The sequence below is a fragment of the Neltuma alba genome, unplaced genomic scaffold (assembly GCF_004799145.2).
Source record: "Neltuma alba isolate B1F8T4 unplaced genomic scaffold, ASM479914v2 tig00012839_pilon, whole genome shotgun sequence".
Lineage (NCBI taxonomy): Eukaryota > Viridiplantae > Streptophyta > Magnoliopsida > Fabales > Fabaceae > Neltuma > Neltuma alba.
In genome coordinates, this window is record NW_021637228.1 from 132479 (window position 1) to 158052 (window position 25574).

Below are 25574 nucleotides of genomic sequence, written 5' to 3' on the forward strand. Positions count from 1 at the left end.
TGACCAATTTTTGGGTTGATTTTCATATCAATCGGCTTCGGGTATTTAAAGTGTTACAGCCGCATACAATCCTTCGATCCTTCATGTTTCAATTCTACAATTTCTATGGTTTTTTTTTTGCGTTGTTAATTCTTTCTGTTATTTCTCTCTTAAGCTTCTTTAGTCGCAACTTATGGTTTCAACTTTTTCACGCTTTCCTATTGTGTTTGCTGACTGAGAGAATGTCCCCATGTTCTCGCTACCATGCTTTTCTTCAAGTTCTTGCTGCTAGTAAACTTCATGTTTCTGAGTTTAGAGCCTATATCTCGCGCCATCAAGGAATGGTTTCAATTGTTCAGCAGTTTCAAAATCGCTTTCCTCATACATTTTCAGTCCACCACCGACTTAGTTCCATATGAGCTCCAATGGACCTTGGTTATTATACGAGGTTTTTAAATTGCATTAGTTCCATCAATAAGAGTTTAGTCTAGTAGAAAAGATTAGTCTCTTACAATGTGGTAAGTTAAGGTTTGAATCTGTATTAGGAAAGGTGTTCATATTATACCTATGCCTATTGAAAAGAAAAAATCGCATTTACTTCTTGGAGACCACATGTTGCATAACTTGCATTGAAGTACATCCACCTATCTCATTCCTCTCTAGGTTTGTGTTTAGGATCCTCCTTTTGACTATTATTACTCTTATTAGGTTGTGGTGTCTATTGGAGATGTTCTAGGAGATTTTATACAATAGGATTCTTCTAGTCCAAATCAAGATACACTATCTAATGGATAGGGTTGATAATATGGGTCAACCCGTGGGTTGGTCTATGGCGGGTTGATCCTATATGGGTCGGGTTGAAAGGGTTCATTTGAAAGCGGGTTAGTTTTTAGTCAATCTTAACCTGTCAATATTAATTAATTTATTTATTTTTGAAATTTTTCTTACTTTTTAATATTTTTTTATACAATATCCAAAAATAATAATAAAATTTTTGTTTTTTTAAAAATATTTGATTAAAAGTACCAAATAAATTATATATGTATTTTTTTAATTTTTTTGATAGGATATAATATATAATAATATAATTATAACAATTAAAAAAATTTTAAAAAAAATAGATGCGGGCCTCATGGTGCGGGTTCAAAAGATTTGTTTACTGGCAGGTTAGTTTTTGACCGAGCCTAACATGTCATTTTTGGCGGGTTGGTATCAATAGAGATGCCTTGAACGAATTTCCCGCATTTGCCATAGATGTTGGCATTATTAATCGTATTGGTCAAGGACTTCTTGTTCATTGAGAACCTTCTATGTAATATTATACTCCAAAAGTAAGGGAAGGAAGTGCATCCGCATGAATTATTTTTTTTATCACTTGCCTATGAGGAGGTGTTTGGATAAAAACCCAATCATAATTTCAAAAGTAATTTTACAGTATATGAAGTAAATATGTAGAAGAGTTTGTCTTGATTTGTGAAAAAATACTTTTCAGAAACACTTTTATGTGATGTGAAACACATACAATACTAAAACCTGACTCACTTGTATTATTCATTAATTATAAATAATACTGACTTATTTTTATAATTGTGTTTGGATTGTAGTTAGCAAATCCCAGAAAAAAATAAATGGAAAAACATGTCTTTGGCCGTTCCTTGCAAACCTGAGTGAACAGAAGTAGGAAGGACGGATTAGAAAGTGTGGATAGATTCGCGGGCAGCTGGATAAATGCGTCAGATCTTACAGTTTGTGGTTTGGTTGTATCTAATATTATACTACTGTGTATTTTGTTTGTCTCGAATCCATCCACACCACCACTCCCCAAAAGCACACAAACCAAGGTCCTAAAAGTTCAGAGGTTTATCTTCAAGCAATTCAATTTAGGAGTGCTGGGTGTGGAATCAATAAGTATATCAGTATACGATATAAGGTAACCTTAGTGCCTTCACACGATCCATTCCGTTCTTTTATTAGGCGATCACAGCTCCAAGGAATGGCCGCTGGCAGCAGCATCACCAAATCCTTGAAAGCTCGCCTCCGCTGCGGCGGGGAAACCCTCTATGGACTATTGCTTGCCAGCTTCTCGCCGACCTTGACTGAAATCGCCGGTCTGGCCGGTTATGACTTCGTTGTCATCGACCTTGCTCACGGCCACGGCGACATCGCCAATGCCCTCTCCTGTCTTCGCGCCCTGTGTTCCACTCAAACCCCTGCCATCATCCGGCTTCCGGAGAATTCCGAGACTTGGGCCAAAAAAGCCCTTGACCTGGGCCCACAAGGCCTCATTTTCCCGCTGGTCAACCACCCTGACTCCGCCCGAGCTGCCGTCTCCTATTCTCACTACCCTCCCAAGGGAGTGCGCGGCGCCGCTTTCCCCGCCGTCCGTGCCTCCAACTATGGCTTTGATCCTCAGTACTTAGCCAAATGCGAGAATGACTTGTTGGTAATGTGTGAGGTTGAGTCTGTGGATGCCCTTGATCGCATAAATGACATTGCTTCTGTGGAAGGGGTTGATTGCATCATGCTTGGCCCTTTTGGTGTGAGCCCCGACATGAATGAGTCCCTCAAGAACAAGCTCCTCCTGGCTGAGAAATCTTTGTTGGAGCTCAAGTGTGAGAGTGAGAAAGCCCCTTCTTTGGCCGCCTTGGCTGTGCCCCATGACCCTCCTCTTGATCTCAAGAGGCGTGGTTATGATATGGTGTGTACGGGTGTGGATGTCGCTCTGTTTAGGGATGCTGCCATTCGCAACATCAACATGTTCAAGAACTAGCCCTTTCTCGCCGATGTTGTTATCCATTCCCTTTTGGGACTCGGCTTTGAGATTGTATTGTGTTCCGTTCAATGAAGTGACTGTTGTAGAGCACCCTGTCAGTCTATGAAGTTGTGTAATGAATGCCTTCAATGCCTGCTTGTTTGTTGGTGTTTAGAAAGAATCAAACGCTACCTTATGTATTCACTGGATTGAGGTTCGTGTTTTAGAACGAATTCTATGTACTTGTATTGGTTGCGTATCGTCTGCCTGGAAGGTCCCTTTGGAACCCAACCACATTGGCCAACTGATATGCAACCGACAGCACAATACAACGACGCATAAGGAAAAAAAGCTGATATTTCTTCTTCGGTTCTTCCACCCAAGCGTACCAAATCCATATCCGTTGACCGCACCGCAAGATGGATTGTTTGGGTTGGGTAAGTCAAGCCCTCAATGAATAAAGAGCTCCATGGCTCACGGGCTCATAACTGTCCACTATATATACAATGTACTTTCTGATTTTACGAGGCTCTTTAAACTGTGTGTATAAAAAAAAGAAAAGGCTCTTAAACTGTTAGTTAGCGGTGCAATGGTGAGCTAAACTTAAAAAACGATGTAATTGACTGCGGTTAAATGCTAACCGACTCTTGTTACTGACTGGTGTGGGGTCCACAAAACCTGACATGTTAGATGAGGTGTTCTGAACATTGCCTATGTGGCATGCCACGTGTAACTCCAAGAAAAAACAAAAAAGGAGATCCAGACAAGACTTTTACACCTTCGCCTGGCTGCTACATCGGCAATGTGCGTCCTGTAGCAGATTGTAAGAAGAGTTTTAAGGTGAAAAAACTCCCTTTAATCCTTTAACGAATGACTAAAAAATACCATAGGATGTTTGTGGTAGCAAATATGTTTTGACCAAAACAAGTTTATAGCCTAGTTCTAGTGTAGTTTTTAATGATATATAGTTTGAAGAAGATGGGCGAAATTCCATTGTACAGAAGCATGTGATGTGGCTGGAGCCAGGTTGGAGTTGCCCTCTTCTTGAATCTCTCAGCTCAGCCACATCCCCACATGACACAGTCTGCTACATCCAGCATCCCATCCCAACTGGCCCATGTGACTCACCCCATTATTATTATTATTATTATCGTCACCATTCCTGCTTGGCAAATTTGTTTTCACGAATCATGATTGGAGGAGGGTATTAATGTAAATGCAAGTTCTAGGTGGTGGTCCCGTGCTGCTACCAATAAGATGTGCCTGCTTGATCTCAAAAACCAAAACAAGTAATTACAGGCGCCGAAGAAAGGAAGCAAAGATGGGAGGTCCGAGGGCTTTTGCCAGAAACAACATGTTCTTCATCATATGTCTGCTTACGTTGTTTCTCCAAACAAAGGTATTATGCGTAACGTACAAGGTTGGAGATTTAGATGGTTGGGGAATCCCCGCCTCTTCAAACCCAGACGTCTACACCAAATGGTCCAAACATCTCAATCTCAAGATCGGAGATTCCATCTGTAATAACATCTCATACATATTCCAATCCAAAGTTTCAGTTTTTCTTTGCTCACTTACTGATCATTGCTCATTGTAATTTATGCAGGGTTCTTGTATCCACCAAGTCAAGATTCAGTGATCCAAGTGACGGCTGAGTCTTACAAGAGTTGTAACCTTAAAGATCCCATACTGCACATGAACGACGGTAACTCCCTGTTCAACATAACTTCAAATGCAGTATACTACTTCACCAGTGGAGAAGCAGGGCATTGCCAGAAGAAGCAGAAGCTTCGTATTGTTGTTGGTGACGGTAAGGACGTTTTGCCGTCTGATGCTCCGACTGCTTCATTGACGGGAAACGCGGCCGACGCGCCTTCCTATCCCACTGTGTTTGGAAGCATTCCTGTTACGGCTTCTTCTTCTGCTCCTTCCTTGTCTTCTTCTTCTGTTTCCTGTCTTTTCTTCTTTCTGGGATTGGTCCTCTCTCTATTTCATTAGTCACTGTTCATTTCTTCTTTGATTATGCCACACTCATTTCTTTTCTTTTTTTCTTTTTAATTTATTTAAGGAATTCTTTTGGCAAATATATGATTTTGTTTGATGTAATCCTTTCTGGGGCATTGAAATGCGAAAGCGATCGTGGTTGGAGGGGTTTCTTGATCCACACTGGTTCCTTTTCTCTTTTACGTCTTTTTATCCAAAGTGGCCAATCTGGGGAAAAGCGGTAAAATCGGAAGAAATATTATGATTCTACACGGGTAAGGAAGGTGGGGGTATTTTCAAATCTGAAAAGATGGGTCCCACTCCCAAAATTGAGAATTACAAGGGCAGAGATGTTTCACGCGAGCATTGATACATAAGAGAAAGGGGGATGTCTCTAATTAATCTTAATTTATTATTGTATGGGCTTGCCGCTTGCCAGCTGGAAATGGCAAGCCATCTGACCATCTGCATCATGTTTCGTGTCGGTCACAAACACCTACGAGTATTATATAGCAGCATTTATGCACTAGCCCGGTGGATTTTTAATTTGATTTTAAATGTGAGTTGAAGCTATCTTATTTTTAATATTTCTCTATTTTTTTCTTAAATAATTTTCATAGTAATTACATATATTAAAACGTTTTTATTAATGGGTAATTCAAACACACGTAATTAATAATAGTATTTTAAGAAAAATAATATCTATTTACTATAAATAACTAATTTAAGTAACTTATTTAATCTCCTCAAATTAATCAACTAGATCTGATATTAAAGACATAAAATAATATTATTATTACTTCATGAACCATCAATCTGTATATGTATATGTATAATTACTTAGAAATTAGAAAAACATCATAAGATGAGCTCGTCCTATCCTCTTATCTCAAATCTGCTTTCGCTTAGTCTAGACCCTGAATATTCTATCTTAATAATTCAAACTCAAAGAAATGAACTTTTTACGAAACCCCCATTTTAAGGTTTTTTGTTTTGTTCTCTTTTCTGCTTCCTCTCCTACCCCTATGAGCTATGTGGACATGACCAAGAAACGCATTTGCTTCTTGGCTTTCAAACCTGAACCAAACCAGATGCTATAATTTTTGCAGAGCATACTCGATGTATTGCTTGATGATATTTACCGTGGAAGGAACAGTGAGTTGAGCGAGTGGGGGGTGGGTGAGGAGATTTAACAGAAAGTTATAATAGTGTTTATCTTATTTAATTATAGGAATTAATGGACCTAGTAAGAGAAAGTTAAAGGATCTAATGAAAACAAAAATTATAAGGACCTGATTCTAAACTAATAAAAATTATAAGAGTTTCTTAATTAGTTTTTTCTTTAAAAAATTCCTCTGCAAAATTTACTAGGGAACGTAATCCTCTTCCCATCCATAACAGTTATATATATATATATATATATATATACACACTCTTGTTTTCTTTTTCTTTTTCTTTTGTTTTTTGGTTTTTGCCCCTTCCGTTTTTTTTTTTTTTGGTCAAAAATAGTATGAGAGAGCTGTTGAAAGTTGTCTTCTCTAGAGAGCTGTTGAACTCTAATCTCTTCAGTTCTGTAGACAACTCAATCTGCGGTGAACCCTAGAACTTTCTCACTCGCTGTGCCCCCACCATCACCCGCCAAAGGTACTTCGCGTCTTCCATTGCCTTTCTAATGCTTGCTTTTTGTAAATCGCAATTCAATGATATTACTTTTATTCAGTGATCGATCTGAGAAACTGATTAATTTGAGCCCTATTCAAAAATCTTCATGCCTTCATGGTTTTGTGAATTTCGCTAATTACTCGCGCATTTTTTTAATAATAATTATCCGCGCATTCTGGATATTACATTACTTCCTTGTTTCCCGCGATATATATCCATGGATGATCTGAAAAATTCATGTTTCTGGTTGGTTAGAGTTTTGATTGCAACCCTACCTCTGTCAATCTGTTTCCATATCTTATTGTTGAATCATTATTATATCTACGTTAGTGACCTTTATCTTGCCCATTAGTATGATCCTTTCAAGTTTTACTTTTCACCTCAGAACAGATACTTGGTCTATTTGACTCAAAATTCAGAAAGTTGCATAGTATGTTGATGGATGTGTTAATTTTTTTTTTTCCTCTCGGTGCAATAATTTAACTAACATTCTTTTATCGCTTGTATTGGCACTGACTGATATTTCCACAGACCAAAGATATCGATTGAAGATAAAAGAATAGGGGTGAAAGCTGGTAAAGGATTGGATGGCGGAGTTTATTGGACCGAGACTGTACAGTTGCTGTAATTGTCGAAACCATGTTGCTCGTCATGATGATGCTATTTCAAAAGCTTTTCAGGTGAATTCAAGTTTTGAGCAGATCAATCTTTCGTTCTTCTCGTGTTTTCAATTTGATCTATACATAAGCAGTAGGCAATAGCTCTTCCTTCCATAATGATACAGCAAGTTCAGAACGTGAGAATCTGAGTTTAATTAAATTAGTTGCCGTCAGCATATGCTGGCTGCCTCAGTTAATTCTTAAGAAATATCAATGGTTTCAATAGGTTTCGTAAAGATGTTTTACTACCTCTTGTCCTAATTATAAGAGCTAGTTGACTAATTTGGAGAGATTAAGGAAGTAAGTTGAGTTAGTTATTTGTCCTAAATATGTATTGTCTTTCTTAAAATATCCTTGCTAATCGAGTGTATTGACTAGAACTGTTATTATTAGAAGGACTACTTTGAAAGAAAAAAAAAGTATAAATATGAGAGACAAAGTGAATTGGGGTCTTATATTTAGGATCAAAATAAAAGTCAAACAAGGTCTTATATTAAAGACCAGAGGTAGTACTAAATAAGGATGGTTGAAGATTGAAGATGCTTCTTATCATTTTCAGGGAAGAAATGGACGGGCTTTTTTGTTCTCCCATGCAATGAATGTTATGGTGGGGCCTAAAGAAGACCGGCAGCTTATGACAGGCCTCCACACGGTTGCTGATGTCTACTGTTGTGACTGCCGTGAGGTGCTGGGTTGGAAGTATGAACGTGCCTATGAGGAAACACAAAAGTATAAAGAAGGAAAGTACATTCTGGAGAAGTCCAAAATAGTCAGGGAAGACTGGTCATAAGTTAGTTGCCAATGCCAATGGTGTTTTGTGTCTGTCTCCATGATCTGTTAATGTGCAAAAATTTGAAATTTTAAAGATTAGATTCAATTATTGTTCTTGGTTTGTTCATTCTTTTGCTTTCTCTTGTAGTCTTGTACAAAATGATCAAAGACACAGACCATGCCAAATGTATGAAATGGGGATTTCTTCTGGTGCTGCCATTGTTATTTACCTTTTGGCTTCTGCAAAATATTTGTGAAAGTTGGGATTTTTCTGTTTGCTATTTAACTAGCACAGCTTCACTAAGTAACAATGTTTTGGAAGTTGAAACTATAAGCTTGAATTTGTCTGATATTCTCAACATCATACTGCATCCGCCTATTATGCATTTCTGATCTTTATTCCAATTAACGATTTGATTTTCTTTCTAGTTTTTGATGTATCCTCAAGTCAACTATTATCTCGATCCGTGGCTTCACTGTGCTTTATAGTCTCATGTTTCTCGACATTCATCTAATTCTTAACTCAAGGCCTGGAAATAAATTATTGTCAAACATTTCTTGGTCTAGGTTGATGGCAACCTCTCACGTGACAAATAGGCGCATCTCTTCGCTTGATATCCTCACAGAACAATAAGTTTTCAAATTTTTTAAATTATTCATCGCGTCTTTTTTTTTTTTTTAAACTTAGATTATAAAGATCATATTGAATCTTTGTTCTTTGAACCAATTATTGAAAGTACAATGCACAAATCAGATTCACTGTCCCTTCAAGATCATATTTCCCCTCCCTCCCCGAAACTTAGGTTGAAAATACATATTGTTGAGAAGATGTTTATATCATTCCACCATGCTTGTCAACAATTCCCAATCCATTAACAACCATAAAACCACATCCTCCAAAAAAAATTAAAAAAAAAAAAAACATCAGCAGGTATTGACAAAATGGAAAAAAAAAAAAACAAAAGCCTGGTTCCAACGAACCAAAATCAACTAACGTAGAATAATGGGGGAAAACAACTCGAAAGAAAAAAAGAATGGTTGTTTCCTAGCCCATCACATTACAAGTATTTTCTTCCTAGTAATCCATCTCCTTTTTGCGTTTTCTATTGCATCCTCCCTCGTCTTCGCAAGTTCAAGAAAGCATTGGCAGTACTGTGTATTTATTGTATCAAGCTCCTGTTGCAGCTCGTCACACTGATCTTTGTCTGCGAGAGAAAGAGAATTGATGCTTGACATGTCGAAGTTTTTGGGTTCATCGCCACACGAATCGATAGATGAGACAGTTGAGTTCTCTGAAACGTTAACTGAGTTCCCATCAGACCCACCGATGCTGACAAATCCATCACCATGAGCTCCCCTATTGCGTTCATCTTGATCACATAACCTGACATCTGAATTGGACCTTTTGGTAGTGGAGCCCTCATAGAATCCATCAAAGAAAGTACAATTAGGTTGTAAGTTTTTAGCATCTGAGACGACTGGAATCTCATCCTCAGCTGAAATGCCTGACATAAGTGATTCCTGTTTCTCTTGATCTTCATCAAGAACCTGTGAGTTAACATGATCCTCGTAACTATGGCACCTTAAAGATGATCCCCTCTTTAAAACTAGGTGAGAATGGCCATCCAAACAATCTGCTCCAGAACATAATTGTTGACGAGACACTCTCCAGTTAGGAACAAGCCTAACAGTCATGGTGTGTATTAGTTCAGCAATAACACTCACGTCCCCACCAGTGAGATCCAGATTTTCTACCATCTCCTCGGCAATGGAAATTGCTGTATCAGAATCAAGATAGAATGGAAAATGGATATTCCTCGCACGACCTAACAAATACATAAACATTTAGCATGATGTTGTGGCAGGTAAAATATATATATATATATATATATATATATAAGCACTCACCATTTGCCTCAGCAATGCGCAGACTAAGTGAAACTGTTCTGTCCGAAGCATTTTTCTGCCCTCGTAACCTGAATTCATTACTCTTATTCTTCGTAAGGAAATCTAGAGTTAATATTTGAGGAGTTTCTTCAGTAACTTTCAGACAGGAGCCAGGTAAAACATCCTTGACAGTCTGGTCTATCTCCATGGGACGTGGCTCAGTTGGTGGTGTTGTCACCAATTCTGTCATGTGATTGGGCAGCTGCAGTGCATGGTCGACCACCTTTGTGTTGTCAGTAGCAAGAAATGGATCCTTCAATAGCTCAGATGCAGGCAATCTCATAGAGGCTGGAACTAAACATTTCTCTATAAATTGTTTCACTTCTGGATCATTCACTTTACCGAGGGCAGCAGGCTTTATTCCCTGAAAGTAAGAAACTTATAAGTGTAACAGAAAACAAGACTAAGAAAAGATTTAAAGAACAGAATTAACAGTAGACTTACAGAGGTAACTTTCTTGTATATCTGTGCATGATTTTTGCATTCGCTATATGGGTACTCACAGGTAATCATTTCTAACATGCACATGCCAAAAGAATATATGTCAACAAGTTCATTATACTCTTCGTCATAAAGCTCAGGGGCCATGAATTCTGGCGTTCCTGCAAAGTGAAATTTAAAATAAGCATCAAGACCAAATTCTTCCTCTAAACATGGTTTAGTCCAGTTAGAAAAACAGGAAAAACTGAAGCATGTTACCAATGACACTCCGTGCAGTTGGTTGCTGTAGAACAGTTGCCAATCCAAGATCTCCAATCTTAACTTCTCCAGTATTACCATTAATAAAGATATTATCACATTTTAAATCTCTATGGATGATAGGAGGATCGTGGCTATGCAAATAGCATAGACCTTGAAGAATTTGCCTTGCCCAGTTCTTCATGGCCTTCAGTTCAACATTCTTATGCATTCTTCGATATCTGATCCATTACAAGCAAGAGCAAAATCAATGAATGCTAAGGCCAAACGCATCAGGGGGAAAACATTACCAAAAAAAAAAAAAAAGGTCAATAAACTTACCGTCTCAAACTCCCAGAGATGAATAACTCAGTTATCATGTTAATAGTCTTGTTCGTATCATCCACCCAGGAATTATAGAACTTGATGATGTTATCATGTTTCAATGACTTCAGGAGATGAACCTCAGAATATACCCTTTCCAATTGTTGTGGAGACTGCAAAACGTCCTCAATATCCACTTGGTTCCAGGCAACTTCTATCCCATCAACTTCATCGAATGCCTTATATCTATAATAACAATAAATAAAGGTAATTTAAATTAAGAAAGTTCCTTCATTCAAAAATTTTTTTAACTTAAATATCTAACTATGATTAAAACTAAAAGAAGATAGGTCTAAGGGCCATACACAGTCTTGAATGCTCCTTTCCCCAACATATCATCATACTGAAGATAGAAGCATAACAATGTATCAATAACACCACATGAGAAGTGAACGAGAGAGAGGTCGGCATTATAGAATTGATAACTCAGACTAATTTTGAAATATTTCAATAGAGAAGGCTTTGTTTTCAAAAGAAATAACATCCTCAACAGTCAATCACAAGCAATAAACGTCACCACATCTACTAGAATGAAAATTTTAGGGTTTTCCATTGAATTCTCAGTGTCAGGGTAACAGAGACGTAGAAACCTAGACTTGTCAATCCACATACCCGAATGTAACGTCCGGTAGGATCTTTCTCCACAACATCAGCATCATCGTTCTCAAACTTGCCAACAGACAAACCAACGCCGGAATCCATAGCTATCACAAATTTTTAAAAAACAAAAAAATCCCACGAAGAGAATAATTGATTTTATTTGACGCGCGAAACAACTAGCAAACCCTATCCGCTTTGATCCGAGTACGAGTCTGATGAAGAAAAAGCTGTTCAGAAAACGCCTCACAAGCAATTGCATAGGAATCGAATGTCGAACAAAAGTGGAATCGACATCCGACGAAGCAGAGAAGCGAAGATCCAAAATCCATGAAAGAATTTTGATTCCGCATGAAGGTAGACATCCTTATACCAGTCCAAGGTTCACCCATATCTCTATCTGCATCTTATGTTTGCGAAATCAAATTTTGTGTAGAGATTGATCTTCCACTCAAGACGCCCGGGACCAGGAACTGATGAAAGAACCTGGAGATCCAAAAAATAAACTTTCTTGCGTCCGGCAGCTATAAGATGGCAGAACGGAATACGCTGGCGTGCCCTGGGTTCCAATTTATACTAAAAACTGAAATACCGTATGCTTTATCCGTGTAATCCGTAATCCATCCATAATTAATCACTAATCTTCAACATTAATCAATAAAAGAGATTTATAATTTATCATAAAATAATCCATCAACAAAACAGAATAATTATCCGTCGTTTTTTCATTAAAAATATAATATTATGTATTTTTTTCAGATATATTATAAATGTATCAGACTATTATATTTCTTTGGTAAAAAAAAAAAAACCTGTTATATTGCGAATTATTTCCCAGGGAAGATGTTTCGGTTTTATTATAAAGTGTACTTTTTATTTTACCTGGTAATCTATTATTGTGTTTTTAGTAATATGTTTGCTGTATATATCACTTGTTAAACTTACAGATTTATTTATTTATTTATTAACGCAAATTCTACTGTATATGTCTTTAAAGTATGTTTGGATAATGTATAATCAATCACAGTGATCCAATTTTAAATCGGATTCAATTACAATTTTTCAAATTTAAGAATAAAGTTAAAAATCAAATCATCAGATAACTATATGAAGATCTTAATTATATTTTATACTGAGAATGTTTTATTTTTAGTTAAGAGTATTTTTGTTTCCTATGGTCAAATTTCTATTTTATGTAATAAACTATTTTTGCCGACGTAGTAAATTATTTTTTTAATATATAAGAATTATGCTATGCGGATAACAGAAACTAGAATAAATCTTAATAGGGCAACGATCTACTATAAATTTTGTCACATATGAATATCATGGTTTTATACATTATTTATATTTTATATTAATATTGGTGATTTATAATTTACAGTAATAATCAACAAAATCGGTGAACATGTTACGTACGTACACAATTTAGAATGTGCCTGGATAAGTAGTGACATAATAGATTTCGGATAGAATTAATTTATAAATTATGATTTTTTTTATTATAGATTTGGATGTAACTGATTCATAAGATTGATTTTGTGCCTACTTGGGATCAAAGTAAAAAAAATCAATTATTTATCTAAAAGTTTAGTTTTGGCAATTTCTGCTCAAACACTTATATTTTTAACTAAATTAAGTGTGAGACCTTTAACCAGATATTCATATTTTGATTTACTTTTGCCAGCAAATCTTCATATTTTGATTAAAATCAATATATGAGACTGTTTATAATTTTTTTCGCTTTTATTTTATCTCTGATATTTTCAACCAGTTTTTTTTTTCATTTATCTATTTTCAACTATTTTCTTCCTCTTCCCAACCTCACCCGGCTCCATGGAAACCGTTCAAGTTCACGAATTTACGTCCCTGTTGGATCACTGGTTTCAATAAAGAAAATCGGTTAATGAATCTATTTTGTTAAACAAAAAATCAATAATTCAAATTAGGCGTAGATTTTTGCCCCAGAAAACCAGTTCAAAGCTAAGGAATCGACATTATGAAGAACATTTTTTTAATATCATTATTGAATAATAATAATAATGGGATCATATTCTTTAAAATTTAAACCATTAACTTTTTAAAATTCATTTAATAATTATTAATATTAGTATAAAATAAAAACGATTGATTTTGCGTATTGCAGGGTGAGTGGGATTTTAATTGGATCAGACTCAAAGCGTAAAACAAAGAAAGGGATGGCCCCGACCGACCTGGATATTAAATATATAAATATGTATTACTTCCGGTTTTTAATATAAGACCTCGTTTAACTTTTATTTTAGTTTTAAATAGAAGACCACAATATATTTTATCCCTAATATTTATATATCTTTTTCAAGATAATCCTTCTAATAATGATAGTTCTAGCCAATACACTTGATTAGTAAGAATATTTTAAGAAAGACAACACATATTTATTACAAATAACTAACTTAACTTTATTTTTTAATCTCCTTAAATTAGTCAACTAATTTTTATAATTAGGATCGCAGATAGTACATTTATTTTAACTAAGTCCAACTCATGGTTAAGCAATTTCAAACTCGTAATAATCAAGTAATACGACCACAAATCAAGCACGATGTATAGTTGACCCTAAAACTAATAAAGGATAATGTCATGCGTTGGAAGTTGGAATGATTAGAGGCTCGTTAAGGTCAATGGTGCGGAATTTAAAAATTCAAAGATCCATACTTTCGCAATCATTTTGACTCAAAACTACTCTTCCTTGTATTTTGTTTTCATATTACCGAAACATATGGCTTCTTGTAGTTATATGCGATTCAACAACACTACAAAAAGAGGGGATCTCTAACAAAAGGATACCGACAAACAATTAGAAGAAAAAAGAGGGAGAGCTCTTTTAGATATAGAGCGAAATATTTCAACATGCAATAACTTTGAACTTATGAATAATCGAGATATTTTGGCCTGCTTACACGTTTTCCATCACATTTTTTTACTCAATCTACCTACTGATGATTTGCAAAAATAAAATGTGTTCAGAATTGTGCTAAAATTGTAAAATAACTTGTAAAATATTGTTTCTCGTATTGGTAGTTTGGTAGCCATTTTTTCATGCTCTATTAAATTAAATTACTAGTATAAAAATAAAAAATGCATTCAATCATTATCGGTATGATTGAAAAAACAAACTGTAATTAATACTTTAGTGGTGGCCAACAAGAAATAATATAATCAATTTCATTTTATTTTTTGACCAAGATCAATTGAAGTTTAGGCATATTATGAATTTATTACGATAATTCGTTAAACTAAACTCGTCAACCAATGGCCACACTAAAAGAAAGATGAATCTAAAACTTCAACAGAGGATCTCCGGGAAAACAAGAAGTGAGACTCAACTGACTTCTCCTGATGTGAACCCCAGTCGCTCTTTTTCTTTCTTGTTTCTTTCTAGGGCTTAAAAAAAAAAAAACTTTTTTCCCTTTCCGGTTTTTTTTTTAATAACAATAAAAACCTATCCCTTTCATGATCATAAACTAATTGGCAAGATATAATTTCTCACAAGGATCTCATGGTTAAAAACCATTCAGGTAGAGAGGAAAATGGAATGGCAGGAAACGGCTGTGATCCGACGGACATTGGCACCAGCAACCTCCACAAGTACAATTCTGAAACTCATGTACAAAGAAATAACTAAGGGAAGCTTCCTTAATTTCCAGATAGGCATGAGTGCGTGCACACAATTATATCATCATCATTCTAAATCCTCTGTATGGAAGGCTCTATGCAGACTAAATGAGAAATAAGATGAACGGAAGTTATACAGGGAAGCAGCAACAACATATTTTAAATTATAAGTGCTTCTCAAGCTGATTCTTTTTTTTTTTTTTCCCTCCCAATAACCATAGTTTTAACACCTGAGAATCTCCTATTTCTACGCCGAGCACTCTTCCGATTATTTAGCGAGTTTTCGCGTCATGAACTTAGCTCTACAAACAGGCTTCCTTGAGGATGCAGTCCGGCTTCCTCCAATGACAGAGTAAGCTTTTCTTGTCCGTAAACAACCCGAGGAAAATTGGACACCAGACTATAATCGTCAACTTCTAAACAACCCAATGAATCAACATAGTCGTATAATGACTGGATTGTCATGTTGCTGTGGAACCTCCTTTCCTTGCGCTCGCCATTTGGAAAGCGAATCAAAACCTAATTATAATTTTCAAAAATATCATTAGGTGAACTACAAATTATAATAAAATACGACTCTTATACAAAAGGGCATTGTAAATCAATTCAAAATCAAACGCATTAAAGGGACAACATAGCAGTAAAACAATATGTATTGTGCGGATCTCTGGACTACTGAACTTAGTCATAAACACAATATAGCCGAAAAACGGAAAAGTAGAGTACTAGCTCAACTTTGATAAACATTACCCGTGTAACATTAGGTCCTTTCTCAGGTTCTTCACCAAGCGACTGAGCTTTTTGCTGACGTAATTTAGCTAATGCAGCCTGCTTCTCTGCAGCTTCTCGGGCTGCCCTTTCTTGAGCCTCCTCTTCCTCCTTGCGCAGCTTCTCAGCTTCAGCAGCCTCCCTTTCAAGGCGTTCTTGTTCTTCTCTCCTTTGTCTTTCCCTAGCCTGTACATAAATATTATGAACATTAAACTGCCACTACAACAATTGCTTATCTTTCCAAGGTAAAAACATAAGACTGCTCTACAAGCAGCATACTTGATCAGCTTCAAGTGCAGCTCTATAAGCAGCATCTTGCTCCTCCCTTAAGCGAATATTGTTTTGTCTTTCTTCTGCTTCATGTCTTCCTGCAATAAGAACTGGGGCACTTTCTTCTAGCACTCTCTGCAGTATCGTAAGCATCTCCTCGGGAGATTTCGGGCCTTCAACCTGGAGAACATAGAAAAGATTGAATGGCCAGAAATCATTTTGATAAAAAAAAAATGCTTTATCAACTATTGTAAACTAGACACATGATTTTCATGAATATACCGAATTTGAATTCAATGAGATGAAGGATCAGTAACTGAAAATAGAATTTAGTTGAGGTCACTTGCCAGGCAAAGCATAGCAATTCATGAGAACAAGTATAGCAACTAAGGATGGCCAAGTAACAATCGATGAGGGGGAGAAAAAAAATCTTAACCAATGAAGGACTAAAATTAAATAACTTAAAGAACACAAAAGCAAAAACACAATTATGTACTCCAAGCCCACTAGACACACAGCTAAACAAGCAACCTACGAAGCACCAATACTTCGAAACCAGAGAACTTTAGCATTTGACGTGCCCTACTGATACAGATCAATTTAAAAAACTTATCGAGAGCACAAAGCAGAAAAACTATCATGAATTCCAAGCCTACCTGACAAACCAGCTAAACACATTTAACAGAAAAGGCTTTAAGGGATAAAATATTCAGATGTTAAGATATACGAAAATATATGCATCATGTAGATAACCAATTCATTAATCTAATTAACCGAAATGCCAGTAATACTGGCAAAATAACTGACCACATTTATAGGATAAGGCCCGTTATTTCAGTTATTGTTGAATCAAAATGCAAGAATACTGTCACAAACTCATAGACCTGATGAAGTTAAAACTTCAATATTACAGCACAGGACACATCATACAAACACGTACATAAAACTCATTTCTATATTTTCAATCGCAAATTGGCCAAAAAATATTTTCAATTGAGGATATATTTATAATTTATAACATTAATAATACATGTTCCCCAACTAAATCATACTACCTTCGATCCTTAATATAAGATCCACTTTAATGAAGAAATTGAACTACAAAGTGGGTCTCAGACTAAGGACAGGAGGTAGTATTACACATGACTAAACCCTTCACTTATTTTCCTATTTTAATTTTTATTGTCCAATTAAATAATTTCATAAATCCAGTGCCAAAAATCTGGTGAGGAGAAGATTTCAGGCCCTGTGAAGTTGTGTCACTATATAACAAAGCCATTTTTTTCTCTTGAATTGGATATGTTAGGACCCATATCCAGCATATATTTGTATTTCACGGGAGGGGCGATGTCAGATGAGGATCAGATGCTGAGACAAGCAAGAAAAATACCATACCAGTGATTCACCAATTAATCGAAAGTGGACCTTTACATCTAACCCGAAAGTTACCATTGTCAGTTTCTTTCAGTCATCATTTATCGTTAACAACAAATTTGCAATCTCACTCCATATAAAACTGAAGATTCTGGAACATTTACAAATTTCCACCATAATCCTATTTAACTTTTAGAGAACACTACCAACTCAATCCCACATAAATCTTCACACAGCTTCAATATCCCAACTGCTGCTTATGATTGAAGTCTGTCCAAATGATTTTAGACAGAATATATTTAGAACTAGCAAAGTTAATAGCTCAACGACAAAGTTCATAACTTCGTTAACAACTTAAAAGTTCAGTGACGACAAAGTTTTGGTAAGATCAGAAATTCTCAAAATGAATTTGCCCAGCTTCAATTTCTTGTTAATGTTTTTATAAAAGGTAAAATTCAGGACCAGTTAGTTCTCGTTTAGCTGCCTATGAATCATAGATACCATATCCGTTAAGGTCAGGTTAAAATTATCTTGCTAGGATTCGTACTTCAAAATTTACTTCAGTAATCTTCGATTAAAATATTGATAAAAGAAAAATATGTGGCCATTTTTGTTCTTTTTTTTTCAAAGAAAAGCAGATCAAACACTGATATGGCCAGCACAAAAACTACCCGTTGCAGTACCGTCCCCCTGTCCCCCCCAAAAAAAAAAAATGTGGCCTCATTCCTCTGAACCATAGGCTTACTCCATGGAAAAACAAAAAATGCATTTCATGACCATCTACAATTAGCAAACAAAAGATCTTGCCATATCACAATGAATAGATACTTAACCTAAGAAATTTTTTCTCACGGTTATTGATATGACCTACTATTCTAGCAATACAGTACTGAGAAAAATACAATAAAGAGCACTAATCTATTCGTTTTGCCCCACAAAAATCTCAATATGATGTGTTTGTAGGAACGTTACCAGTTAAAACGAAGAAAGAGGTTAAATAGAAGAATATATGAGCTTTAATCATAACAATATATTGAAAATTCAGACGCACGTTTGCTAGAAAAGAATCATAGGCTTAACTTCATATGTATTGACCAAGAAAACCCCAATTTGCAAGAGAAAGTCTCTAAAGAAAGTGAATCAGACATCCATCGTATTTTGCTAAGGATAAAAATGAAACCAGAAAATCCCCTTAATTTAGCATCTTTTAGCGAAACAATGCCCCTTCTCCCCTCTTCTTACCCATACTAAAGAATAAAAGGAGCTGGAGAAGAGAGCAAGGAAAATGATTCCCCCTCTGGTCTCTCTCCATCCCACTATCCTTGTTTTCTGACAATGGCAGAATCATTGCTAAGAAACGTATAAGAAGCTTTAGGTCATGTTATTGTGTTTGTCGCTTTGTCCTAACGAGGCAAAATCTCACAAACTAAAATCCCATCCGTTCTAATAGGACTAAAAAAAAATTAAGGATAATACCTGTTGAAGCAGCGCAATCCTCTGATTTGTTGCCGCCATGACTACAGCACAAAATGGAAATCGAGAAGCCTTCAAGCTGTTACTCATCTTAAAGCCTTCACTATTCCGAATACTACCTCCCCATGACACGAAGTTTTCATTCACAAACGCCACAAGTGCCTCGGAGCACAGAGTCCTCTCACAGAATAAAGGCGTATCCGGATGCTCCGGTGAATGCAAGTAAACAAACAGAAGTTTAAAAGCATTCCTTGACCTTTGCAAGGCGTCCATAAAGCCCTCGCTCGCAAAATTGGGCCGAGTAGCACCGTATTCCCTCTCAAACCCGGCCACAAAATCCATAGCCTCCGATGCTGCTGCCGAAAGAGGAAGCAAACGCGCCGAGGACTGATCGTTCCTAGGGGAACCAGAGCCCAACCCTATCATGCCAAGAGAATAGGAAAGCACACCACCGGCGGCCCATAAGCCGAGACCAATCGCGCCAGAAATCAAACCTAAACTACCCGAAATGACAGAAACCGGTAACTTAATAAGCTTCCAAGCCAAGCCAGGCGGAGAAGGCTCTGATTGTGGCATGGACTGTAACGAATCGACCCGAACGACAGAGGAGGAGGCGTCAATGTCGTCATCGTCGGCAGGTGAGGCGGCGGAAGTATCAGGGCGTGCGGTGCTGGAATTACCAGAGGTGAAGGTGGAGATCGCAAGCTCGAGGTCCCAGCCATGGGCAGCGAGAATCTCAGTGCATAAGTCGGGATCTTCTAGACCTGTGATCGCCTGGAAATACGCCAATTTATCGGCTGCATCAACCATATCGATTGGGATGAGAATGAATCAAAGATCACTTTACGGAATCAAGAAGAAGAGCGAATTGGAAAGAGCAAATTCCGAAGACGAATCGAATCCAGTTCCGATTCCAATTTCTGGGGTTTTCTTTCAACTTGCTTTCCCTACCACCGCTGGATTATGTGGATCTTTTTATTTTAACGACTGGGTTTTACTCTGCTCGGGCATTGTGGGGACTTACATTTTGGGACACCACATAACTGTCATCTCCCCTAATTTACATTTTGGGAAATCTGGTGAAAACCTGCGGCTTGTGGGCTTAATTTTAAATCTTCATTCTTGAAATAAAATTAAATAAAAGCAGTATGTCTACGCATTTCAAATTATATTCGGTCAAAAAACACATTTTATATTATACAATATACAAACAATTAAATATAATTATCTTAATTTTCGGCTATTCAAAGTGGGAAATCCTATAGATTTTAAGCTTTGTTATATAAAGATAATTCGTTGAATTAAAAAAATGAACATTTTGTCATATATTTCAGATTGTGAAATAACAAATAATTTCTCCAAAACAAATAAATTAATGACATGAAAATTAACCGCATAATTCTAAAATTTGGATAAATTATTTATCAAGTTTTAAATGCTGGAAATGTTACGCGCACATAGGAGAAAATTCAAGAGCATTATATATAATTTATGACCTAGCCTTAGTGTGTGTGTATTCTTCTGAGTAAAAAGGTTATTTCATTCAAAAGAATTGTACAGACAGGAAACATAGTGAAGCAGAATTTACAAAATCACTCTTGAAATAACGAAATTCTTCAGAGCGTAATCAACACGATATAATACGAAGATATGTTACCAAAAAAAAAGGCTATAATACGAACATAAGCTAAAATAGTCTTTGCTATATAAGTATCATTGGTTAAAAGGCGTGATTTTTAAGCTCTCACAGCTTCCAGCAAAGAACGCAAATGCCAATCATCTAAGAAATGTCTAGATTGGATGCTCGCCAAATTGTCAATATTCATATATATACATATATATATTTAATATTTAAAAAGAACCAGAGAAAACCTTTGTTGAATAATAATAATGATGCTCAATTTCTGGAAAGAAATTGAAATTTTCTGTATTATTCAAACTACATTGATGAAGTGTTTTCTGCTCTCTCGGAGGCAGCCAAGGAAGAGCAAGCTGTTTAAAGGGTGGAGTAAGGAGGAGAACAATTTGGCTAGTACAGGCAAAGACCTAAACAGTAGCTAGCTTACCTAATGTCTGTATATACAAAATCAGTATCAGCTTGATCAGTGGGAGAAGCTCTTGAATTGGAATGAACCTAATCTATAATTGATGTCATATGAATGGCTCCTAAAAACACCTATCACAGCAACAAGTAATTGAAACACTAGTTGAATTCACCAGTGCTCAAGGTGATTTGCTTTAGAAATCCTTATCAAGTCATGGCCATAGCAGGAAGTGTCATATCAGTTTTCTGATAATTATCCATTCCAGATGCATTTGTCTGCGGTAGAAGCTGAACTAGGTACCAAAATACGTCAATCCTTGTTACATGTCTGCTTGCCTGCACATCAATTTCAACCACTCTTTTAGATAAAAACAATACATCTCACATTCTTTTATGATTCTTAGGAATATCTAATTTAATTTACCTCAACAATGAAGCGTCCCCATAACTTGTTGTCCCTAATTTCCATCTTTCCTTTAAGAATGTTCAGTCCAAATCCACGGATTATTTCGGCTATCTCGAGGAACAAGCCCTGCTCCTCACAAAGCATCTGCACAGCAGACAAAATCATCTTTAGATTTATTTGAAGGAAGGATAATATTGTGTAAAGAGAAGCATCTATTCTCATTTCTTACCTCTATGAGCATTTGACCTGGTTGGTTCATGTCCTCCACTACAATCGGGCATGCCATTTTTTGACCTGCAACTTCAAACGCCCATGTAACTCCACCACAACCGCCACCCTTGATATCGGATTCTCCCATACTTTTGCTCTTTGCAACCGTACTGTTTGCCTCCTCTATGAGCTGCAAAATCCAAAATCCATGCGTATGAGATGATATGATAATGAAGAATGGTTTTATTCTTTTTCCACATGCAAAAATGGATTTGATTAATTACCTTAGGGCTTTCAGGCTCTTGCAGCTTGTCTGCATATTTTGTGACACTTTGTAAGAAAAGCATGTATTTGATGGTGCGATCCAACAAAGAGTCAATGCTACACTGTTACACCAGAACAATACATGTTACTATGTTACTCTCTCATTTAACTTACTATAACAATTGTGCAGTTAATTCTACAAATAATGCATGCAATAAATCGCAAAGGATAAATGGAGATAATGTTGAAATGAGAGAAATCGTTTTTTTTCATAATGACCACAGAAAAAAAATTCTAAAAGTGTCCTAGAGGCATTCTTCTGACTTCCTAGTACATGGTCAGTGATGTAACATTTACCTTTCCACCACTGGGGATGATCCCTCTCAACTCTTTAATACGGTCTTGGATCTGCTGGCGATCTTTTGGTCGGGGTCGAGTACTTTCTCCTGGCCTAGCCCTCTTCCTTGAGACCTTTGTGGATTCCTCTGGCTTTTGAGGAACAACCTTAACACCATTGAAGCAATGGCTATGGTCCATCCACGACCCTATCACCGACTTAGGAAATATCTCTTTCTTGTGTACAAGATGGTTTGTCTTGTCCAAATTAGAAACAGGATTAGTACTCCCGGATGAATCTGTCCTACGCCTTTTAGTAGTAGAAATCTGATCCTCAAAACTGGATCCACCATTCAAAAGCTCTTCAATGCCGAGCTCTGCGAACAATCCCTTCTTGGCGGCATGATTAGGTGTAACAGTATTCAACTCTGATTGGCGTCGAGATGAAGCAGTGTCAGTAGCAGATTTCACCATTGGTGCAATCATATTCCCCCAGCACTCACCAACAAAATCAAGGCCGGTATTGCTTTCAAAAGTATGCATAAGGGTAGGCGTTTGGTGTCCATCCGAGAAATTTTTTAGCAGATCACCACTTAAGGCAACAAAAGTGGGATTGAATTCTAAGGATTGAGAAAGAGAATTTTCCAATGTAGTGTTGTTTGTTGCACAGGTGCTATGTTCTGGAGAAGAAGTGAACCTCTGACAAAGATCATCCACAGAGCACAACTCAGATAAGTCCTCGGTTGACATCTTAGACGGTCCATGCAGTGTTTGAGCAAAAGGGTTGTGTTCCAGAGGATTCCCTAATTTATCTTGAAATGGTCCTCCTGGTCCAAGCATGAGTCCGTTCATGCTGTACAAAGAGGTCATTACTGAATCCTCAGCAGCAACATCTTGAGCCATTGATGAAGCCAAAGAAACTTCACTGCTCTGTGTGCCAAAACATGGGTTTTCACGCAAGAGTTAGGATTTAAGAGAACTTCAAAACTATCCTTCTCTGATAATCCTATTTGAGCTTCTGCGGCTGTTGTCAACTGATCGCTGAGACAAGAAGATTCCCCATGCAAGTTGGTCATTCCATCTTCTTGATTCTTAAAAGTGGAGAGGAGAGAATTATCCATGCCTGTTGAAAAACAAGCATTTCTCATTCCCCCATTGATGTTATTGTCATCTTCAGGGCTGAGATTCCAAGAACACAAGTTTTCAGAGGCCAACAATCCATTCAGATCATAATTTTCAAAATCCCAAGCTAAAACCATATTTGCTGTTGCGTCAACTGCATCGAAATTGTCCGTCTCCATGAACAGTCTTTGTGTTTGTTCCAAAATTTCCTCTCTCTCCGAGATCTGCAACACGCATAAGAGATAACTATTACTTAATGTAATTTCTTGATATAAAATCTGTCAAAAGTTCATGTGCTTTCACAGTACTAACCTTCTGTGTGGATCCAAGTTGTACTACTCCCAATGGTTTAACAGATATCACAGCTATAGTCTGCAAATCAGAATAAACGAATCAATATACAGATTCCATGACTCGGAAGAAGAAGACAGTTAGACATGCTATGTCCACTTGTCCATCTTATGTTCCTTTTGAACTTTTATGCTTCTTGTTTTATAGTACCTTGATCCCAGAGGAGAATTGTTGACGCAAGTCAGAATCAAGCTGCAGAGAGAGGCGGAAAAAAGACGTTATCAAGTAATTGTAGAAAAACAAATGAGCAGCTGACCAGGAGGATAATTGGTACCAACTCAGAGAGTTGGTGGGATAAAAATACATTTAGATACCTCACAATGATCTAGACCTCCAAAGACACCAGTTGAATTCCACTCTTGGGTTTGAGCATCTGAGAAAATCCATCTGCGAGTGCCAGTAAAAGCAACTTGACCAACAATTCTGGATAAGAAAAGAAATAGTGAGTTAGCCACTGTGTAAGCCTCTTTTTTTGCACAGGCATGCATTTAAACTTGTCAACTCCTGAACTCCATATTTATTGAAGCTACATTCAAGTTTCTGGAGAATGTGTCAACTGAAATTATATAACTGTCATCAGAAATAAAAGGAAAACAAATTATTCATTTCCCGTACCCTTCACCCAGGAAATGAAGCTGCGGAATCGTCTTAGTAATTTCGTGTCCCAGCTGGCCTTCGTAGTAAGCATCTTCCACAGACAGGAACCTGAAGGCATTTCAAAGTTGAAACACCAAATCAGAGGTAAGAATGAAATTTTTGTAGCATTTTTGACGCAGAGTTCTGAAACTCCTTTCATTCCATCAAGCAAATTTACAACGGGGAAAAGAAAACTGAAGGAAGAAAAATTGGAATGCCCATTAACTCCACCTTATTGTAAAGCAATAGCATGCAGAAGTGAATAAAAACTTGTAAGACACAAGAAAACCAAAAATAAAAAAGAATGGAGGGGTTGAAGAAAAAGAGGCTCACAAGGAATCAGGAGGATGAGAGCGCCAGAAAACGGCGTAAGACCAACCATGAGCGGAACAAAGACATTTGAGACTATTCCAAAGCGACGAACCCATCTGAGCTCCAACCATTTCGCTAATGCTTACTGTTATCTGCGGCAAATTGAGCCCATTCTCAAAACAAATACTGGTACTTATTTTCTTCACTCTTCAAAGGGACAATCAACGCCAAAATCACCACAAATCACTTCACTATTTCCTTTCTGAAAACGATAGAAAAACCAGCACAATGAAACGCAAGACGGCAAGAGTATGAAGTGAAGGTCTCGTAGTGGTCAAAGAGAAGAAATGGGATTAAGGAACTTGTTTGCAGGTTGCTATTAAATAGGAAGGAGAAGAAAGTGGGGTGCCAATGGGAGAGAGATAGGGTCTTAAGATTTATATACATAAAAAGAGATTTGGGTTTTGGCTTCTTTTTCCTCTCAGTTCTCCAATGATCGAATCTCAATCCTGTATGTATGTGTAATTACTAATTACGTATTAGTTGTCTTCAACAACAAAAAAAAACAAAGCTTGAAAAGAAGACAAGAGCATAAAATGAATCTGATACCCTCGCAACCTTAAAAAAGTCCAACAACAAATCTTTCGCATTTAATGTCTAAATATCTTTGTCTTCATTACATCCTACTGCGGGTCCCACACTAATCATTGTCTTCCTTTCCTTATTTTAGTGCCCCATTATTCCGCTTGATCCCTCTAATCACCGAATAATTCATTCTTCATGACTCCTAATATCCTCATCCATTCCAGAATGAAAAGCAAGCTTCTTTTTTTGTCATTTTTTCTCTGGCTTCCTTGAAATTCAATTCATTTGAAAACAAAGTCTTAAGACTTCAAACTTTATAATCAGGCTCGCAAACACTTAACGCTAGCATAGCGT

The 25574-nt window shown here is 36.8% G+C and overlaps 6 protein-coding genes across 8 annotated transcripts; 3 read left to right on the forward strand and 3 right to left on the reverse strand.

The window, feature by feature from the left end:
• Positions 1-1676: 1676 nt before the first annotated feature.
• Positions 1677-2933, forward strand: LOC114731641 (2-keto-3-deoxy-L-rhamnonate aldolase-like). The gene is made up of 2 exons (XM_028918856.1): positions 1677-1820; positions 1954-2933. Exons 1-2 carry the CDS (start codon positions 1708-1710, stop codon positions 2747-2749), a joined length of 909 nt encoding a protein of 302 aa, XP_028774689.1. The 5' UTR covers positions 1677-1707; the 3' UTR covers positions 2750-2933.
• An 83-nt stretch (positions 2934-3016) lies between these two features.
• On the forward strand, positions 3017-4729 carry LOC114731660 (mavicyanin-like). The gene is made up of 3 exons (XM_028918880.1): positions 3017-3168; positions 3961-4251; positions 4338-4729. The coding sequence occupies exons 2-3, from the start codon at positions 4053-4055 to the stop codon at positions 4727-4729; spliced, it is 591 nt and encodes a 196-aa protein (XP_028774713.1). The 5' UTR covers positions 3017-3168; positions 3961-4052.
• A 1511-nt stretch (positions 4730-6240) lies between these two features.
• On the forward strand, positions 6241-8001 carry LOC114731653 (protein yippee-like At4g27745). Of its 3 annotated transcripts, none has more exons than XM_028918873.1 (3): positions 6241-6354; positions 6925-7056; positions 7595-8001. In XM_028918873.1, the coding sequence occupies exons 2-3, from the start codon at positions 6964-6966 to the stop codon at positions 7823-7825; spliced, it is 324 nt and encodes a 107-aa protein (XP_028774706.1). In that variant the 5' UTR covers positions 6241-6354; positions 6925-6963; the 3' UTR covers positions 7826-8001. The 3 variants fall into 3 exon arrangements, with proteins under 3 accessions (XP_028774706.1, XP_028774704.1, XP_028774705.1); XM_028918871.1 differs by having other exon boundaries at positions 6246-6358; positions 6908-7056; XM_028918872.1 differs by lacking the exon at positions 6241-6354 and having other exon boundaries at positions 6388-7056.
• Positions 8002-8621: 620 nt separating this feature from the next.
• On the reverse strand, positions 8622-11948 carry LOC114731629 (serine/threonine-protein kinase WNK8-like). Its single transcript, XM_028918842.1, is given in 8 exon segments — positions 8622-8892; positions 8895-9632; positions 9715-10117; positions 10198-10355; positions 10453-10673; positions 10774-11001; positions 11121-11158; positions 11428-11948. Coding segments are annotated over 8 exon segments (1917 nt in total). The 5' UTR covers positions 11518-11948; the 3' UTR covers positions 8622-8851.
• Positions 11949-15062: 3114 nt separating this feature from the next.
• LOC114731630 (plant UBX domain-containing protein 10) lies at positions 15063-19993 on the reverse strand. Its single transcript, XM_028918843.1, has 4 exons — positions 18958-19993; positions 16117-16287; positions 15820-16023; positions 15063-15588 (listed from the first exon to the last, which is right to left on the reverse strand). Exons 1-4 carry the CDS (start codon positions 19762-19764, stop codon positions 15358-15360), a joined length of 1413 nt encoding a protein of 470 aa, XP_028774676.1. The 5' UTR covers positions 19765-19993; the 3' UTR covers positions 15063-15357.
• Positions 19994-20859: 866 nt separating this feature from the next.
• Positions 20860-24896, reverse strand: LOC114731661 (transcription factor bHLH155). The gene is made up of 11 exons (XM_028918881.1): positions 24657-24896; positions 24303-24392; positions 24002-24110; positions 23838-23879; positions 23649-23708; positions 23088-23560; positions 22236-22911; positions 21899-22000; positions 21634-21804; positions 21423-21548; positions 20860-21334 (listed from the first exon to the last, which is right to left on the reverse strand). The coding sequence occupies exons 1-11, from the start codon at positions 24764-24766 to the stop codon at positions 21206-21208; spliced, it is 2088 nt and encodes a 695-aa protein (XP_028774714.1). The 5' UTR covers positions 24767-24896; the 3' UTR covers positions 20860-21205.
• Between the last annotated feature and the right edge of the window lie 678 nt (positions 24897-25574).